This window comes from Filicampus tigris, chromosome 16 (genome assembly GCF_054856515.1).
Source record: "Filicampus tigris isolate MCC_2025a chromosome 16, RoL_Ftig_1.0, whole genome shotgun sequence".
Lineage (NCBI taxonomy): Eukaryota > Metazoa > Chordata > Actinopteri > Syngnathiformes > Syngnathidae > Filicampus > Filicampus tigris.
In genome coordinates, this window is record NC_141232.1 from 13,315,337 (window position 1) to 13,336,018 (window position 20,682).

At 43.6% G+C, this 20,682-nt stretch overlaps 1 protein-coding gene across 17 annotated transcripts in view; it reads right to left on the minus strand.

Moving 5' to 3' along the window:
- nfixb (nuclear factor I/Xb) overlaps positions 1-20,682 on the minus strand; it is a 139,874-nt gene that overhangs the window by 9,670 nt on the left and 109,522 nt on the right. For 7 of the 17 annotated variants that reach the window (XM_086055395.1, XM_086055393.1, XM_086055406.1 and 4 more), the window contains 8 exons: positions 17,571-17,645; positions 16,578-16,698; positions 15,320-15,355; positions 13,950-14,080; positions 11,412-11,486; positions 6,108-6,236; positions 2,777-2,952; positions 1,633-1,780 (listed from right to left, as the gene is read on the minus strand). In XM_086055395.1, coding sequence (XP_085911521.1) covers positions 1,633-1,780; positions 2,777-2,952; positions 6,108-6,236; positions 11,412-11,486; positions 13,950-14,080; positions 15,320-15,355; positions 16,578-16,698; positions 17,571-17,645 — 891 coding nt within the window. The remainder of the gene's footprint in view (positions 1-1,632; positions 1,781-2,776; positions 2,953-6,107; positions 6,237-11,411; positions 11,487-13,949; positions 14,081-15,319; positions 15,356-16,577; positions 16,699-17,570; positions 17,646-20,682) is intronic. The other 10 variants (XM_086055398.1, XM_086055392.1, XM_086055394.1 and 7 more) reach the window with 9 other exon arrangements.

The following is a 20,682-nucleotide window of genomic DNA, read 5'->3' on the forward strand; positions in this document are numbered from 1 at the left end:
CAGGACGAAGCAGCATTGAGAGACGTTTTGACAAGGTTGTCGACGCAGACCTTTGGAAGGACATTCCCGAAACTTGATAATAGTTGATCTTATCCATTTTTACAAACATGGATGCAGGTTTAGGGTAGGGGCAGTGTCATTTTGGAACACCCGGCGGTGCAAATGAAGGCTCCTGATTCCTCGTTAAGGCAGTCTTAAGGTTTGAAGTTTTGTTGGAAAAATACAATTGTAATAGTAGTCCACACAAATAGTCCAATGTAGTAGTTACACTAGCAGCAAAACGGCATCCAATCTTTGTTGGATGTCCTTTACGGTCCCAAGTAGCCAGCATCTTTAAGTGTGATCTTGACAGTGGAAAAGGTCTTGTTGATGTCTTTAGTGAGGACAATACGCAGTTTAAGTTTAGTAAAGCACGGCTTTGAAAAGATAATATTGTAAGGTGCATTCTTTTTTCCGGTTGTGTAAATCTACAAACGTCTTCCTTACACATGTTTAAGCCAATGAGGGCTGTTATCTACTAGTTTATTATTATAGTCTATTATCTATTATACGGTACTACCACAGCCTCTGATTGGTACCTCTATTTAAATCCCATTGATAAACTCAGTGCCGATAGCACTTGAGCACTCCAAACACTAACACTGAGGACCATTCAGGGATATTTATAGACCACTGGCATCAGAGTGTGAACATTGGGCCATTCAGGTATGCTTGGGAATCCGGGTTTTGAGAATTCACAACTCAGTGTGGAGACTTCATTTCAAAGACTTAACTGAATATAAGTACACGGATACAGCAGAGAGAGACAGAAGGAGAAGTCTGAGGTTAAGCATAATTAAATGGCATGGACACAGTATATACATCCATTTACTGTATAACATACAAAGGACAGAAAGGACTCTCAGACACTGACTGTGGTAAACACAAATGCTCCATTTGAAAAACGACTAAATCAAAAAGGTGCTCCATCCAGTGCCCCTCCAGTCGCAGGCGAGGAAGAAAAATATATTGTGAGACAAGTCCCACTTTCCAACTGGCATCACTCCTTTAATTCCAGATACACTCAGCTTCACAAAAGCTTCTATGCAGGTTCAGCCTTTAACAACTAATAAAATGATTACACCAATACCAACCCACGTTCTGTTGGAATTCTCACGAGACACTATATTAACTACTCTAAAGTCTGTGCCTTCCTCATACCAAAATGTTCAAAATCGGTTCGATTTGAGATTTCCCCTTGTTGCTGATCGGTCAAGCAGGTAGCGGTCCATACTAGGTCCACGTGTCGAGCCACTCAAACTGTTGGGACCGGGTACAGAACTCAGATGCACACCACAAAGGTCACAGGGACTTGTCTTTGCGTCGTCTTCAACTTTGGGAGACTTTTGATCTACGTCTACGCTTTCCCAAGTTGTAATATCGGTGCAGGCCCCACTTCCAAGGGTAAAGGGATGCGAGTTGTTGGTTAGACATGAACAACGGTGGCACGAAGTTGGAGGAAGAACAATGGGAATGGAGGTGGGGTCGGTCCCTAAAGGGGGCTGTTTGTGTCGAATTCTTTTTCCGATTATTTGTATTTTTTTTTTTTTACTTTGATTTGGTTTTCAAAACGGTCTTTGTGGGGTCACTTACACGGAGATGCGGGCGATGAGAGTCCGCCGTCAGGGGGCGTGCTGTTGGGTTTAGAGTCGGGCATAGGGAGGGGCACTGGGCGGGCCACTGGGGGAGGTGGAGGCAGCAAGAAGGAGCCTGGCATTTTGCTCTGGCCGCTCCCGTTTGGCTGCAGACAACACAAATAGGGTCAGGAGGGCGACATGCGACAATCCGCAAACACGGGATGGAAAAAATAACGGACGCAGCTCGGGATGCCAGGTCCCAAAAAAATATCCATGACGGAGGTGGGGGGAGAGGCAGGCGATGGTGGAAGAAGGGAGAGGAAGGTGGTGGATAACAACAACCAAAGGGATGACGTATGTGGACGGCATCTTTTATGGAGGTGTGAAAAATAATAATCACCACAGGGTTTGATAGGAGCGGGAGCTGGAGCTGGACGTGAGAGGTTCCACAGGGGTGGTCCATGGTGAGTGGAGAAGGTGTGGAAGAGGTACGTGAGCAAATTATTGACCGCCATTCACCCAGATGATGGCAAGAAATCAAAACCATGAGAGAATACTCTTCGAAACAAGCACAGCACCATCAACAATACCAGTACCAAAGAACCAAAGTCCAACTAAAAGGGTAACCACAGCACGTGATGGAAACAGAAATAGAACACAGGACTGATGCTTGACTAACATGTATTGTGAGTGACTGTTAGTGTGCTGATGGTTGCAAAGTGGGTGGAGCCAAAGAAAAAAAAAAATCAAATCCGGAAGGATAGGGAATGCCTTTGTTGAAATCACCAAACAGCAAAATGAATATGACAACGATTTGACCCATGACCTCAGAAACAAGGCATGCTGTGGAGTGTTTGTATTGTATTCCATTTGAAGCTAATTCCGTCATAACTGAATCGGACAAATAATTGCCCCGGTCTATTTTCACTGTAATTATTATTCACATGTGATTAACAGTCATTCGTCTACAATAACATTTGACTACATCTGTTTTCCATTAAAACACTTTTTTTTTTTGGTGACACGTAAATGAGCCACATTACACTGACTTTTCCCCTTTTACTAATAAGTACGAGTTCCAAGTTGTTCAGGTATTAAAGCAAAAGGGGCTTCTTCATTAATGGCACTTTGAAAAAAAGGTAACAGACGATGACCCTTACCTGTCCGCCGGCCTGCCCTGGGCCATCAGCGCAGACAAACTGCACAAACTCCTTCAATGGATCCTGTCCAGGGTGGTGGTGGTAGCGGATGGTCGGGTGGGTGAAGTAGGGGCTCGACTGCTGGATGATGGAGGGAGATGGGAAGTGCAGAGCTGAGGCGGAAGCGCGAGGACTCCCTGCGGACGGAGATATCTGTGTTACACGACTGCGTGCAAGCGGGGAGAATTCCTAACAAGGGACAAGCGGCAACCTGTGCTCATTCTTCGAGATTGGAGAGATGAATGATGTGAATAATGCCCGCACGATGATCACATCACAACAGGAATCGTTAAAGTTTACGTGCAAATCTAAAATGCAAATGTTGTTTTCTCATGAAGAGCAGTTTTAGGTTAATAGCGACGGTCAGTGCTCGTAAAGTTTTACGATCACTCCAGCGATTCTATAAAGCTTTACAGAGGACAGCGCTCGCTTCCTCTCTCTCATGCACGCACACACACACACACACACACACACACACGCTGCTTTCTGACGTGGACGCTCACTGACACAAACCCCCAAAAAAAATCTTTTAGTCAGCAACACTCAAAGTCATACATGGTTCACGCGAGCAGAGAGCCTAAACGTCCACACATTCGAAATTAGACCTGCAGAGCTTGTAAAAAGGAAATGCACAAAGGGATCATTGAGTACTGTCTTAAATTAGCGGTTCTTAATGCCTGCGCGAGCTGTTTCGAGCGTGTGATTCACTGGCATCGGTGCAACTTGGCATTGACATCCTGAAGCAATATTTGATCTGACTCACTTATATCTTTTTTTTATTTAATTTTTTTTTTTTTTTTTTATGATAAATGCCATTTTCCATGCAAGCCTTCCAAATAGGCTTTTAGTAGCATCAAAAGTACACGTATGGATACATCTGTGCTAGGATATTTAAAATCCATCATTAACGTACTAAAGAGAGGGAAAAATCAGACTATTGGTGTGAAGTGCGAGCGAGGGCCGGTGGCGCAGGCACACAAAGCCCCCTCTGTCAGACCTATATCCATTACTAAATCTACTTGATTTATATTAGAGGCCCATTCTTCCCTTAACTGTGCCAGTCTGACACCCATCCCATCCAAGCCCCCAGCTGCCCATGTAAGGCTGCCAACACCCTTCGGTACTTACGTCTTATACATTGTGCGCGCGAGTGTACTTCATGAGAGTGCCAACCCCTCTGCATTACCCCCCAGAAAGGGGCCTATGCCTCTGAGCCCCGCAACACCTTGCGCCCATGCCAGGCTGCCCGCACCCCATTGGTGCTGCCTCCCTGTTCCTATAGTCCCCCTGTTAATCCCATTAAGGACTGGGTGAAGGCCAAACTATCTGGGAGCATAGGGGGTGGGTTGGGAAAAAGGTTTATGGTGGTAGGGCTGATGATGAGAGGATAGCCTTTGGATTCTCCGCCCTTCTACTCAGCTGAATGGGAATAAAGGGACCGACGTCGGCGCAAGCACCCCCTTGCCGAAGCGGAGCCGTGTGAGGACAGCTCTAATGTGTTTCTCACTCCTACGTCTTCTTAGAGAACTTTGCTTTGGAGACCAAAAAAAAAAACCAACCCAAATCACATCTGAATAATGTCTGGAAATGTGTATATGGGTTTGCTGGAGCTGCAGCCAATCGACGATTAATGAGCAACCTCATCGCGTCATACTGGATTGATGGGCTTGATAAGATTTTAATGTACCCGAACGACACAAAAAGCTCATGGAAAATGATCTGCAGAGGGCTTCTTCTTTGGCTGGATTCACACATGTAGCCTTTCCAAATAGGCGACGACCCTCCCCCTGCCGCTTTATCTGTGCAGTGGCGATAAAATTAGGAGAGCTGCGATTTATTGTTTGGACTCCTTTGGCTTTGTTTGATATCTGCTGTTATCATGAGCTTCTTGCTTCGGCGTGATGGAGGACCAGCTGGTTGACAAAGCATTTCACTCCAAGTGCTAATCTTCTACTCTTGCCAGTCTGTATAAAACAGATGTGATCACTGGATCACTTGTTCAATCAGTGTTTATGAAATGAAAGGCAAATTCATAAAAATAGTCAGTCATGATCCAATGAGAGGAAAGAAACTAGGTGAACAGTGAATGGCTGACATGACATCCAAGACAACATCAGCCATTTTCTCGTTCCTGGGGTCAAAAATGTTTGTGGACTCCTACTAGTGACTTGATATGAGCAGTGATGTTCCGTTAACTGAGGACGATTTGTAGACGTTTATGTATCTGGTTTGGCGTATAGTTTAAGGAACACAGTCAACCGCCACGCCTCCCACAATATATTGCTATATTTTTCAAATTAGAGGATGCCATTGGTGGTTCATTTGCTATCGCTGATTCTCATGCAGCTTTCTTGCTCAATGCCCCATTCATAACCTGTGAGTGAGTCACTATAACCAGGATTGAAGATGGTTGAATGTAAGATAAGAGGCATTAAGCGGGCAAGGAAAGACCTTACGCATGACGGGCAGATGGACCCAAGGTTTTCGATGGTAAAAGGCAGTCCCGAAATGTCAGAGAATTTTGACACCTGCGTCAGACTAATTTTCTCTGAGACGAAAGGACGCCGCTTGTTAAAAATGATTCTAATTAATCAACACCGACTTGGTGAATATTTTACTGTCCCTGGACTGTTTGGACTTCTACATTCGTTTGAGCCATTGCGCTTGGAGCCCATGTTAATCACTTGAGCATTTTTGAAACTTTTAAAATCTAAATGTTGAACCTTTTACATGGTAGACGACTTGGTCTTCAAAGCATACAGATCCGCCCGCATCAGTGCAAGGAACATTCCTTGCGCAAACGCTGCGGGTGCTAACAAAGTAAGCTCTCGGTAAAAGCGTATGTGACAGAACCTGTACCAGAAGCTGTATGTTGCATTCAAGAAGAGTAGACACATGGTTTTACATTGAATCAAATGCACGGCAATCAGGCGAGACTGCAAGAGGGAGCTCAAGCACTTAAGTAGGCATAGAGGCAAATCATTTGCCCGCCCATCACCATCTACCAACAGAGAAGCACAGAAAAGCACATGCCCAGAATCCCCAAAGCTGTCACCGGTTTGACCAAAACCCTACAATGTTAGAAGACGCAGACGACGAGGCGGAGGCGAGCACAGAAAGAGCTACCTGCCAGATTTGAAATTCCCAGCCGCTCTCATTTGCCCGAAACGCTGCTCCCGCTTTTGCTTGTGGGGGCGGGGCTCAAGTGGTGGGAGTGGGTAGGAGGATAAAAGCGGGGGTTGATGGGGGAGGAGGAGGGAGCGATTAGGGTCTGGAGCTGGGTTGGTCTCACCTGGTCTCACTCCCGCCAGCATTGGCAGCGGGTGGTGGGTGAACGCCATGCGGGGGGACCTCGTCTGGGAGGACAGGGCGCTGAAATCGAATTTCCCCGGCTTCTTAAGAGAACCAGGCGATGACAGTCCTGGTAAAAAAAGGGGATCAACAAAATGGCAGAACAGAGACGAGGTTTTAATGAAACATGGCTGCGTTGCTTACTTTGACTCCATTACAAAAAAGTCTTTTGAAATTTGATCGCAAGAATCAAATGATTATGACTGACTGAAATCAATGTTAAATCACTGGAATCGTCGCTGATTTTGTAGAGTGGCTTGACGGACCGATGGGTCGACTACACCCACTATTCATATTTGTGTACAGTTGGCGAGCTGTACCCTGGCTGTCATAATCGGGCGTGGGGTTTAGGGGCGGGGTTTGGTGAGAGGCCATCTTTGAAGCAGTCAGAGTAAAAAAAAAAAAAAGGGAAGTGACGGGGGAGGGCGAGGAGCTTGACTGGGCGCAGAGTATCAGGAGACAGGAGAGCTGGGAAATGTAGTGGCCATCCAAACAGGATGTCCACTCAGTGGTGTGCTTTGACACGCAAGCGCCTAGCCCACGGAAGATGACAACGATCACATCCAAAGCCAATGTGATGACTCATCCCAGACGGCTACAACCTCCTCGCAAAGGTCCATCCAGAGCTACGCGAACACACAACTCAAACAGCAGCTACATTATTAGCCTCTTTAATGAGTGAATGACATTTGGGTGAGACAGCGCGAGCTACGCAACGGCAGACACTTTTCAACCCTATCAGGCGTTTCTAATACTGCTCCAAGACATTATGGATCGTATTAAAATCACACACATGCGCACACACGCGCAGGCTGTTGAGGCAGGGTGGTGAGCACTGGGCAAGGCGCCACTGAAGGCTGGAAGAAGGCCGCAGAAGGATGGAAGGAGTCCGGAAAACCGGTGGTGACGGCATGGCCAAGCACGCGTGTACAAAAATATTCAAGCGTCCCCCACCCCCCTGTCTATAAATGTCAGCTGAGGTGGAAGATGTGGATGAAACATCCGTCATTTGGGTCAAAACGTGCATGCTTATTATAGGCCCAGCTCACCAGTGGACCAGAAACATGGCCAAACGTGTGAGAGCTACTGATAAAAGAGGCTCGCTGCTATGATCTAGGCCTCGTGTGGCCAGCACCGAGCAAATTTAGTTTGATAGATGGTAATGCAAAAGGTGCAATTTAGAATTTCAAGGTTTGAGGGCCAGACCCAAAGGCCGCATTTGACCTCTGCAGAGTACCGCGGTGTTGACTTCATGCTGAAATAGTGCTCTGGATACAACAGTCGAAAAAAGCCAGACACCAATTGGGAAATAAAAGTATAGAATCGTATGTCAATGGAGTACAAGGATCACGTGTTTTTCCTCCGGCAGCATACTGAGGTCATGATGGCTTGAATCGCATTTGCTTCAGAGGACAATTAGATTTCACGAATAGTCACACATTAAAATATTCATATCAAATGAAACAAAGATGTGGGTGCTTTCAACTATGAATCAGAGACTTGCAGAAGTACTTTGAGCTTTGCATTTTTTTCTAAACAAAAAAAGCTTTACTGGGGATTATTCCTTCTCTGTTTACCCTACTCGAGTGTTCTCGTTTAAGATAAATACATAAGACACTTGGAGGTGCATCAAATGAGATCAGCAATTGACACAAAATGCTGCATTGTGGCATTTACGAATTAAAAAAAAAAGAGGTCAAGTACTGAACTAACTGTGAACTAAGGGAATTTTACGTTACTTACAATGGTACGGTTTCTACGCCTGATGCAATCCTCCCATTTATCTGACTAGCACTGGTGGGCTCCAGTGGTCAGGTGTAGGTGCACTTGCCGGGAATTGAACCCGTTTGAAAAGCTGAAGCATGTAGCGCTATAGTAACAGTACTAATGAACTGTACAGTAATACAAAGAATTGCTTTGGCAATACTTTACCAGTCTTAGAATTACATCATTAATTTGATTAATTGTCAACTACTAATGAGTGTCTTCTCATTCTCTATGGTCTTATTATTTCATCTTTATGCAAGGCTAAGATTTTGCTAACAGCAATGCTCTTGTCCATTTTTTTTTGTCTTTGTCAGCTGCATGATTTTTATTTATTCATTTTATTTTACCAACAGTGGCTATCTTACACTTTCACTAGTAAAAAAATGTCACTTAAGGCGGAAGTCAACACAAACATATTTTATTCAAGAATATGTTCTATGCAGGCCCACTAGTTGAAACACAACATTCTGATTAATATTGCGTTTGTGGAATATGAGTTAAGCAGCAAAATCCACCCCTTTTTAGCCATCTCTTGGGCAGCCATTTTGTCACTTCTGTCGACTGAAAATGACATCACAGATGCTCAGGACTCAGGTAAGGCCAATCACAGCTCACCTGTTATCTGAAGCTGAGCAGTGATTGGTCGTTATCTGAGCCCTGAGCATCTGTGATGCTGACAAAATGGCCACCTACGGAGATGGCTAAAAATAGGTGGACTAACTCTTATTCCACAAACGCAATATCTATCAGAATGCCTTGTTTCAACTAGTGGGCCTGCATAGCATATATTCTTAAAAAAAATATGTTTGGGTTGACTTCCCCTTAAAAACATTACCTGATTTGCAAAGTTTTCTATGATGGTTTTGGTTTGAGAATTGTAAAGGATTCAAATGTGTTTTGTTTTTTTAACTTAATTTTTATGAGAAAAAAAATGAAAGTTGGTCATTGTCACAGGATGAATTTTGTTCAACTTTGGAGGTTTCACTGTAGTGGAAAGGGGTGAACGTATCTTATATGCATAATGCATATGCATTATCTAAGCTAGCACAAAATCATGGTTTCCAGTTATAATGTGCATGATTAACTCTTTGTCCAAGCACTCATATAAATGTGTAAATTTCCATGTTAGGCAATATGCTGGTTTTACACTTGGGTGCAAATGGACTAAACTGATGCTGGTTGCTGGGTCATGTTGTCGGATTTGACACATTTCTGTGGGAAAACCAGTGGTCTCACTGGCCACTGCACAAGCAGACTGGCAGCCGATTGCTCCCAGGACCATCTAAGTCTTGCCATGTTAACACGCTGGCAACCGCACAAACCTCCAACTGTCACAGGACAGGTTCTTAGCACACACTTTAACACAAGAATGCACATAAGTGCAAGAATAGCAGAAAGGCACTTCACAAACACTAACTCAGAGTGGCAAGAAAAAAAAAATCCCTGAAAAGAGTGTCCTTGATTTGCTGACAAGCTTACACATCATTAACACTCTTAAATGGCAAACAAATGATCGCACTTGAGGCAACGCAAGGACACCTTGACAACATACACACATCCAAACACAATTGTCAAAAGTCCACAAATACTTGGGAAATTCCCCCAAACGGTTAAGCAGCATTTAAGGATTTTCCCACCACTAAGGAGGCAAGCAAGCGGAGAGAAAGAGAGACGGAGAAGAGAGCGAGAGAGTGGGAGAGAGAGAGAGAGAGCGAGAGAGAGAGAGAGAGCGAGAGAGAGAGAGAGAGAGAGAGAGAAGGCCAGCACACAGCGAAAGTCATGATGAATCACATGATCACCTGCTAAGCTTCAGAGCTTTTCATTCAGGTTGAGAGTTACCTCGAGAGCAGGCGGAGCCCTTCCCCTCAACACCCGCCCCCCAACCCCCACCCTCCTGTCCTCCACCCCTCGATCACTCTCAACACCATCACCACCACCACCGCCACCGGAGCAGATGTCTGCTGTAACCCAGTAGCTCCCTTCACTGCAGACACATGGAGGCGCCATCTGGACTGGAACACAGCCCCTTCCAGATTGGGCAAGTGTGTATGTGTGAATGTATGTCATTGAAAGCCAGTGTGATAAAATCATGGTTCTGCACGTGCGTGCGTGCGCCTTTTGTAAACGCGCACGTCGGTGGAAAAAAAAAAAGTGTGTCTCGGCGACAGAAGGCATCTTGTGCATTGATGATACATCTGGGTGCCTTTAGTCGTATTTGTTTGGGTCATGTGCCATCGTTCAGAGGCAGGTCTGCGGCAGGTGGGACAACAGCTCTGTTTAGACAATCAAGAGCGCGAGAGTCCCAAACGCTATAATTCAACAGTTTCTCACGGCACGCATCACTTTCTAACAACACCCAAAGCACTGAGCTACATCTCGTTGACAACTTTATCTTGGAAAATACCGATTCGTTCATGCAGGAATGGGATGTGTTTTGCACATGATACAATATGTACAGAATTGCGCTTAAAGTGGAAGTCAACTCCCAAAAAATGTTTGGAATAATATGTTCTATGCGCCTTCACTAGTCTAAACATGGCATTCTGATTAATATTGCGTTTGTGGAATATGATTTAACCAGCAAAATCCACCTGTTTTTAGCCATCTCATGGGGCGGCCATTTTGTCACTTCTGTAGACTGAAAATGACATCACAGTTGGTGAGGGCACAAGTAACGACAAATCGTGGCCCAGCTTCAAAAACAGGTGAGCTGTGATTGGCCTTACCTGAGTCCTGAGCAACTGTGATGTCATTTTCGGTGGATAGAAGTGACAAAATGGCCACCCCCTGAGATGGCTAAAAACGGGTGGATTTTGGTGCTTGACTCATATTCAGAATGCCGTATTTCAACTCGTGGATCTGCATAGAATATATTCTTCAAAAAGATATGTTTGGGTGGACTTCCACTTTAAATCTTTGGCCACCGTGTTCGTTTTAGCTTTTAACTATAGCTAAATCCACACGATACAGTATGTGTGTCTTTGTATACAATTGATTATAAAATATGCTTTTTTCACTTAAAGGTCATTAAACAACCAAGCCAGTGACGGACGGCCAAAGACTTTTTTCACCTTACCGTGTAACTACTCATCTTAAATTTAACACAGTCAGGTTTGTTTGTATTTTAGCAGTCAGTAAAATTGAACAGTTTTCGTGCACCAGGGTTTTTCTTTATCCCCTGGTTGCCACTCAGACAGACAGGCGGTGAATGCGATGGAGATACTGGGCAACCAAAAGGCTTTGGTCAATCCATGGAGGACAACAGCAGACATCTGGCAGAAACATTACCCCACCCAGCGGCAGCACAGCCAGAAAACAAGACACACGAGTGATGAAGATAGGAAAAGAGAAGAGTTCACAGATAAACTTCATTAAAGAAAAATGAGACAAGGATGCAAGGTGAGGTTGGTGTGAGCCAAAGTGGAGCACATATATGAAGAGTACATGTACACAGTATAATGTTTAATGTTGCTCTAACCATGGTAAGGAAACTGCACTCCATCGCTCTCATGCTTAATCTTCCTCTCCTGCACACTGGCCAAATGGTGCTGCACTGAAAGGCCAAACAGGGGAGAAGGGAAGAGTTAACAATGGAAGAGGGGAGGAGAGAAGTAGACAGAAAAGGAAACAGATGGAAAGAATGAGAGGGGGAGAAAGAGAGGTGGTGGTTAAATAATGGACATTAGGGGATTTACGTTATAGGGTGCAGCAAGTGTCTGTGTCTATTAAATAGTTTCATCGCTACAGCAGTGCTATTAAATGGCAGCATGTGAGTAGGAGTGACAGTAGGATGAAAAAAAAAAACTGCATTTTGAAAAATACATTGTCACAAGTGAAACACTAAATACATTAGTGTTATATCATATGTTATATACATCCATAAAAAGAAAATGAAGATGAAAAATACACACAATACTTCTTTCTCTCTTTCGGTATGTACTTTTGGGACTCCTCGAATACGATACAGAATACTCGACTAAAACTGCCCAAGTGTAAATCATTTCATAATGATGGGAGAAGAACAAAAGTGCATTAGTTTATAACCATTCATTATTTGCTTGCATGGCTGTTGAAATGGAATGTGCAAAATGAAAAGCCTATTTTAGTTGGAAGCAGTATCTGTTGCCTTCCTTCATGAACTGTGCAACTAAAAACTGCAAAATACGGTGTACGACAGTAATTCTCAAAGTGTGGTCAGCCTACCACTATTGGTACACAGGCTACCTACCGCTGGTGGTATGTGAATTTTTTTTTTTTTTTAATAATTTGAGTGAACACGTCCGCCTACTATTGTACTTGGTGGTAGTTGGAGAACAAATTATTTTAAATTATTTTTTAAGGCAGTACTTGCTGTAAAAGATTTGAGAACCACCTGTCTAAGAAATCTAACAGCCAACATTTTTTTTTTTTTACCATTACTGTAGCCGACGTTGAAAACAGGAGTAAACGACAAGAAAAAGGTTTCCATTTAATCGCAATTGCCTGCTGCTCCTAAAAACGTTGCTAGATGTAACGAATGGCAGACACAGGGGCGGGGCTCTTTGTCAGCGTGTGACTGAAGCAGAGTAATAAAATAATTGAAATAGAGTAAGGGGTCATATGATGACGTACAAGTGTTAACAATGCATACCGTTGAATGAAAAGGGGTGGATGGTGGAAGAGACGAACAGTTTTTGGTCCACTTCAAGTCAGTTAATTTCAGGACAGACCATTTCAAAGCTAAACATTCTTGTTGCGCTTTATATACATTTTTTTTCTAGAAACATGGATTGGCTTCAGCTTTCCAAGGAGGTTTGAGGCCAACAATTACTGGGACAGTGAACCCCCACATATTCTCGGTTTCTTTTTGGGAAACTGTCCTACGTTTGGACTGGACTGGACGACTTGGACTAGACTCCGCCAAGGCTGCCCTTTGTCACCGATTCCGTTCATAATTTTTATGGACAGAATTTCTAGGTGCAGCCAAAGTTTTGAGGGGATCCGGTTTGATGGCCTCAGTATTGCATCTCTGCTTTTTGCAGATGATGTGTTACTATTGGCTTCATTAAGCCACGATCTCCAATGCTCACTGGAGCCGTTCGCAGCCGAGTGTGAAACGGCTGGCATGAAAATGAGCACTTCCAAATCTCAGCCGGAAAAGGGTAGGTGTGCCCTCTCCAGGTCGGAGAAGAGATGTGGGAGTTCAGTGAAGGAGTTCCAAGTATCTTGGGGTCTTGCTCACAAGTGAGTAAGAATGGAATGGGAGATCGACAGGTGTCTACAGTAATGCGGACACTGTACGGTCTGTAGTGGTGAGGAAGAAGCTTAGGCCAAAGTTGAAGCTCTCAATTTATCGGTCGATCTACGTTCCTACCCTCACCTATGGTCATGAGCTGTGGGTTATGGCTGACAGAGCAAGATCCCGGATACGAGCGGCCGAAATGAGTTTCCCCCGCACGGTGTCCGGGCTCTGCCTTAGAGATAGGGTGACAAGCTCTGTCATTTGGGAGGAGCTCAGAGTAGAGACGCTCCTACTCCGCATTGAGAGTCAGATGAGATTCTCTGGCATTTGGAAGACTTCAGATTGTAGATACAAACAAAACAACATTTAATTTGAATTGCCAGCCATTAGCTCACAAACTATTTATTTTAGTCACTTCTTTGTTTTCCATATAAGAATGCAACATCCATGCTGCAACATTTTAAGCTAGAAATGAGGGTAGACAACTTTTTAACCCCTCTTCTCACTTGTCTTTTACATTTGGTGCTGATTCACTGAAACTGAAATTACAGTCTGTTTAGTCGTCCAGAAAAGTCGCCGACATGGGAGAATTAGAGTTAATGTGTGGGATACACGTCATAGCAAATAACCAAAGTTCTACCCAACAGGACAGAGGAAATGCCTCAGTTCCAACCAAATGATTCATTTTCTTTTCATCTGAAAATTCAAATATTGTAACTGTCATCTGACTTGAAGTGGGCCTCATCTTAAAAGTACAACAAATTAAGGTACGGTCAAGGGTTGAGGATGGATTACCTGCATCTACATCATTGGGCCAACCGCTGGACTGCGAGCTGCTGCCAGCTGCCGGCGAACGGCCCGAGTAGAAGACGTCGTCCACCGGGCTCTCCATCTCACTGTCGTCAATGGACTTGCGCTTGTTTGAGCTGAGGAGGAAGATGGAGGAGGTTGTTTGACTCTCCATTGCGCTAAAGCGATACTTGCCTACTCGTGGTTAAGGGGAAGTCAACGCAAACATATTTTTCCAGAATATTTTCTATGAAGGGCGGCACGGTAGTCAACTGGTTAGCCGTCCGCCTCACAGTTCAGAGGGCGTTTGATCCCGGCCCCGACCTCCCTTTGTGGAGTTTGCATGTTCTCCCCGTGATTGCGTGGGTTTTCTCCGGGTACTCCGGTTTCCTCCCACATTCCAAAAACACGCTTGGTAGGTTAATTGGACACTCTAAATTGCCCCTAGCTGTGAGTGCGAGTGTGGATGTTTGTTTGTCTCTGTGTGCCCTGCGATTGCAGGGCAATTGGCAACCAATTCAGGGTGTCCCCCGCCTACAGCCCGAAGACTGCTGAGATAGGGCTCCAGCACTCCCCGCGACCCTTGTGAGGAGAAGCGGTAGAGATAATGGATGGATTTTCTATGCAGGCCCACTAGTCCAAACATGGCATTCTGATTAATATTGCGTTTGTGGAAAATGAGAAATCCACCCATTTTTAGCTAGCTCAGGGGGTCGGTCATTTTGTCACTTCTGTCGACTGAAGATGACATCGACTTTGCTCAGGGCTCAGATAACAACCAATCATGGCTCAGCTTCAGAAAACAGGGGAGCCGTGATTGGTCGTTATCTGAGCTTGAGCAACTGTGATGTCATCTTCAGTCGACAGAAGTGACAAAATGGCCACCCCCAGAGATGGCTAAAAGTGGGTGCATTTTGCTGCTTAAATTATATTCCACAAACGCAATGTTAATCTGAATGCCGTATTTCAATTTGTGGGCCAGCATAGAACATATTCTGGAAAAAAATATGTTTAGGTTGACTTCCCCTTTAAGTACAGTATAAATGACCTACACTCAAGTTCAACTTTGTGTTATGTTTCATGCCACGGAAGACTGTAAGTAATACGAGACCACATTTTTACTTTAACATGCTGTTTCACCTTTCAACCTACCACGAGAAACCAAACACACAATGTTATGTGATGCCGGGATACATTCTGCATGTGATTGCACATTCTTATAGACTCACACATCTGCGAACAATAAAATACAAGGGGCAGAAAGCGTACAAGCGCTTCAAATTGTGTGTGTGATAGCTTGCTTGGCTTTTGCGCGAGTGTGAGGAAGGGATCTGTGTTACATTAGTATCAAGGGAGATATGCTGTGATGAGTGTACCTCCGTGGGAGACTTGCATAAAGCTCCATTTCAGTCCTGCAGCGTAAAATGAGCGGGAGAGGACAAGGGAAAAACAGACACCCAAACATCAGACAGAATGACGGATGTATTGGTTGGTAAAATGAAAGGAAATGAGAAGGATTAGTGATGAAGAAGGAACAAGGGGGAGGAGAAACCACCATCAAAAAGCAGAACAAGCTAATACGCACAAGAGTACTACAGTACAATTCAGATGTTAGGAAATGATGAGTATTAAGACGCAGAGTATGTTGAGGGTGTTTGTAGGCGTGTACATGCTAACCACAACGTTAGGTACACAATCTATGTCAACTGCATAATTAGTGCACCAGTAGTTTCCTTCTTCTTCAGGACATTCTAAATTGTTGTATTGGTTGTAGCCCATATTTGTGCAATGGCACTAGTTCAGTTTCCTTGTTTTTCCACTTGCAGTCAGCTTCCTGGTCTACATGTAGGTAGTTTACACCCCTACCTAGTATAAATGTAGTCTTCACAGAGCAAACCCAATTGTAAAATCGAGCAAAGACACTCAATGTTGTTTGTTGTTGAACTATTCAATGTAATAAGAAACAACTAGGCCAGGGGTGCCCAAACCTTTTGCAAAGAGGGCCAGATTTGGTGAGGTGGAAATGCGGGGGGCCGACCATTTAGCCTGACATTATTTTTTACATGCAACACCAATAAATCCAAGTAAATTTTAGCAAACCAGTCTGCCTTTCATTTTGACTTGTTCAAAATTTAAATTCAAAGTTCAAGATTTTCAAACCATTTGAAACATGACAATTAAATGTTCACTGAACCTTTATATTTAAAACAATAAGTAACAATATTCACCAGTGCAAATTACATTTCAAACATGAATAACAACTGGCAATCAAATGTTTTCTGTACTTTTTACTTAAATAACAGGGAAATATGTGAAAAAAATATACATACTGTATATCATATTCACCGGTATTGGCCAGTGTTAATTTGAAACATGGCATGTTGAAAATAAATGTCCACTGAAATTTAAAAACAGGGAAATAAGTAACAACATAACAATAAGTAATCTCCTTGCAAATGAGGCAGACAGAGTTGTTGCGTATTTCAGTGAAAAAATAGTCACATTTCCACCTTTCCTTAAATTGTATTTTTGGTGTAGATTTCCTATTGCATCTAATTACAGTTTGTGTCTAGAATATTTTGGCTGTAAAGTTTACAATACGTGTGTGTGTGTGTTCAATCACACATTGGGTACCTGGTGGAAGGAGTAGAGGTGATGGAGCGCCGTCCCAGGGTGACCTGGTTGATGTTGTAGTATCCAGGGCTGTCCAAGTCAGCCAGAGAGAAGCTCGGGCCAGTCGCCGTAGCTACCGGGGCTGCAGAATGCGACCGCGCAGATCAAACATAAAAGTAGCTCATGAGAAACGGTCAGTCCTGACTTCTGTGTTTTTACCTTTTGTTATATTGTAAAATGTTTTTAAAATGGCGAAAGGAGAAGTGATGCACTTGTCTTTTGAACAATTTAGCTCTGGTAAAAAGCTAGATTATAAATGTTCCTAGTCAGTGTGGAGCTGAGTGCAGCTTTCAACTCATCTTGGGTAAATAGACTTGTTTATCACTATTCCACCTTCAAGGCACTCAAAGTGCTTTAACACTGTCTCCACAGTCATCTACTTATGTGCAACATCAGGAGCAACTGGGGCTTCTGTATCTCGCTGAAGGACCCTTCAGAATGGCCACCCAAAATCTTCACGTGTTTGTGTGTTTCTCTTTGTCAGAGCAGGCAGCTCAAAGGTCGGATTAGAGCGTGTTTTTCCGCAGTTGCATCCGACGACCGGTTTTCCTCACCACAAATCACTGGGAATAAAACCTGCCGTTTGCCATGGGTTTCTAATTTGAACGTGCTAGTATTAAGAATTTATGCTGTTATGATTAAATCTGTGTTCACTGTAGCACCAAGTTCAACAACGTGGATGGCTAACAGAGGAAAGGAATGGAACAAGTTATATCAGGTTTTGGATGAACATATGAAAACAGTTAGTGAGCTCAACCAAAAATTGTAATTTATGTCATAAATGTGCATTACTCCCCGCCTCCAAATTTCTAACAGTTGTTGTAAAGAGAGCTGCTGCTGTGGTTAACTCGGCTGCAAGGGTGTTTCAGTGGATACAGTGCAGTGTGCAACAAATGATAGCAACTGTGTGTCGTTCTGGAGAGATTGACAGGGTAAATTATAGTTGTGACTCACTCTGTGACACGCGGACCAGCTCGGCTACGTTCCACACCCCTGAAGTCACAAAACAGTCCTGGAAACTCAAGTGGCCTGTGTAGAAAAAAAAATATGAAGACAAATGTAAGTAAGTTCCTTTTGGACCAAACAAAATTGATAAAATAAGTTATAAGATTTTAAAAAAGGTGCAAATATAAATGTAAGTTCAAGTATGATTTCCTTGTGTAAACAAACCGTGCGTTGGTTAAAAATGAATATTACTAATCGTTTTTTACGATTACACCAATTTTGTAATTGTGGAGAATAATAATCGTAATTGTAATTGCATTTTGATTAATTGCACAGCTGTAAAAGGGGGCCCTATTTTGGTAGACTGGCGCCTGTGAGCTCTGAGTAAAAATGGCCGTAACTTCATTTTCGTGTCGGCGAAAGTCTAGTCTACAGTGTCTACTTCCCTCGCTCCCGACTCATCTGAAAAAAGAAAGTACTCCGTGCTCAACGTAAAAACGGGTGTATCGTCATTTTCGTGCCGGGGCAATGGTCTAGTTCAGCGTGATAGTGACTTTGGTTGATGCGCTACACCTCACCAGGTGTTCCTGCTGCACCCATCAGCGCATATGCAACTTTAATTACAAAAAGCCGAGTACATTTACACTCGCAAAAAGCAGGTTTAACTCGAAGCGCAGGTGATGCAATGCGATTTTAGTGTATTTGATTGAGGCGCAGGCAGACAAATTTGTCACTCCGCGAACGTGCATGGTGGATGTCATAGTATTTAATTCATACATTATGACACCAGCGTGGGAATATGGAATTGTGGAAATTAATGCTTTGAATGAATTATTATCATTATCATCTTCAAAATATTTTAATTCTATTGGGAGTCACACTCTGATGCACGATCGGGGTGAGAGACGGTCTCGAATTGCCCATGTCACATGCATGGCTGAGGACATCATCCGCAAGGGGAGATCGTGCAGTTTACCTGCCAATGTCATGCACGGACCTCAGCGAGTCTATTTCTCTTTCCGCAATGTCAAGCATGGTGTACTTGGAGCTACTGCGCTCTGACCACCCTGATTTGGTTGCTATTGAGAGATGGCACTAGAATTGGCTGTGCAAAGACTACTTCTATCCCACATCGGCGCACAAAGGTCAAACACTAACCCTAACAAATGAAAACCCCCACTAATGCACACAGTTGGACTGCACTTTGTGCTAACTTGTGCGCAGCATGAAAATGAACCCATACTGTATTTTACTCTACATGAGCGCGCTTAGAGAAAGTGCAAAAAGGTTGACACGCAGCTGGTGTCATACAGTGCGAACATGTGTTTTCCATAAGGTACGAGAGGTACCGACATGGTTCCGACATGTTATTCTTTTCTCGTTTGTTTGAGTTCAGCACACACACCAATTAGGCCAAACAAGAGGGTACAAGCTCCACAAGGACAGCTCTACATACTAAGGGCCCTATTTTGGTAGACTGGTGTTCCGTAAAAAAGGGTGTAACTTCATTTTCGTGCAGGTGCAAGTCTAGTCTACTATGTTTGGGGGTGTGTTGAGCCTCTCTGGGCGTTGCATTGCCCCCGACTCACCCGACAATTTGGAAACAGAGTATTCTGCGCTCGGCATGATAACGGCATCGTCATTTTTGTGCAATAAATCGTGGGCAATAGTCTAGTTCAGCGTGTTTGTGAATTTGTTAGACGCGCTATGTCTCACTGGGCATTCCTGCCTCGCCCCCCAGAGCATCTGCAAATTTGGTCACAAAAAGCAGAATAGATTTTAAAGTTTGGAAAATCAGGTCTAACAATTGGGCAATTTTGGTGTATTTGATCGAGGAGCACATTTGCCGCTCCTTCACATGTGGTGGACGTCATCGGATTTCATTCAGAAATATGACAACAGCGTTGGACAATTCCTCTGAATTGTTGCAGAAATCAATTCATTGAAGAATTAGCACTTTCCACTTGACTGGCGCTCTGCACGAAAACTGGGTCCTTAAATGTAAGGAGCAGAGATGGGTCTTGACTTGAGAATTTATCTTTTGTGCCACATCATTACAAAAAAAAATTGAATAATAATTCTTGTCATTTGTAACGTAACAACATAAGCGATAAGACCGGGGCAATTCACCGTAGCTTTTGGTTGTAAGGATTTCACAAAAAGCCGGTAGCACGGCGACATTTGGGAAGCCGTTTCTTCCTCTCAAAACACACTCTAAACGTTTATTTATTACAACATATTTCTGAGATTCCTTTTTTTTTTTTTTTTAATATCATGGACCACAATGCGCAAAACTAGGTTATGTTATGATTGAGAGCCAAATGATGATGGCATACTGTAAATTTAGCGATCAAATTCCAAACCGGCCAGAACGCATTCAAAAGATGACCACTAACGGTGTTTACAGACTGCAGTAACAAGTGTAAGACATAGCAAGTATATACAGTATAAGATTTGAGACCCTAAATAGCAGTAAAGAACAATAGTTCTTTTTCCTTCCTTTTTTGTATGTTCCTCCGACAGACAAGAGGTATAATTTACTTTTAAGACACTGGTCAGAAGAAAGAAGCCAAGACAATAAATACACATACTAAACACTATCAAGATTTGTCAGCGTTAAAAGAAAATCACATCTTGAAATAAACACGGTCTGATTGTATGTCTTTGGTGTGCCGCAAAGTTTGTAAAAGCACACAACTCACAAACACTAATGTTAGCACCGTGGGAAGTGGTTAAAAAAACGACTACAACGAAAGAATGTATTATATTAGATTATATCCTTCTGAACTGGACAAAGTACGTTCATAGATGCCCAGTGCCCTGGTGTCGGCTGTCTTGTTCCTCCTCAATACAAAACTGTCCAGTCCTCTCGTCTTCTGTGAACAGTTCTACCTTGGTGGATGTTTGCAGTCTACTGGGAGTCTTCAATCTCACTCGATCGTCCTGATGTACCCAATGCTGCGGCCCCTATGTAATGGGGCTCATTTCATTTCTTCCCTCCATCCATCAGCCTATCACTTCTCTGTCCCTTGCGTTGTTTATCTCCTCACTACAAGCCCCTTCCTCATTTCCCTTCTGCTCTCGCTCCCCATTCAGTCAAGCACTGTCAGGGTTAACCACA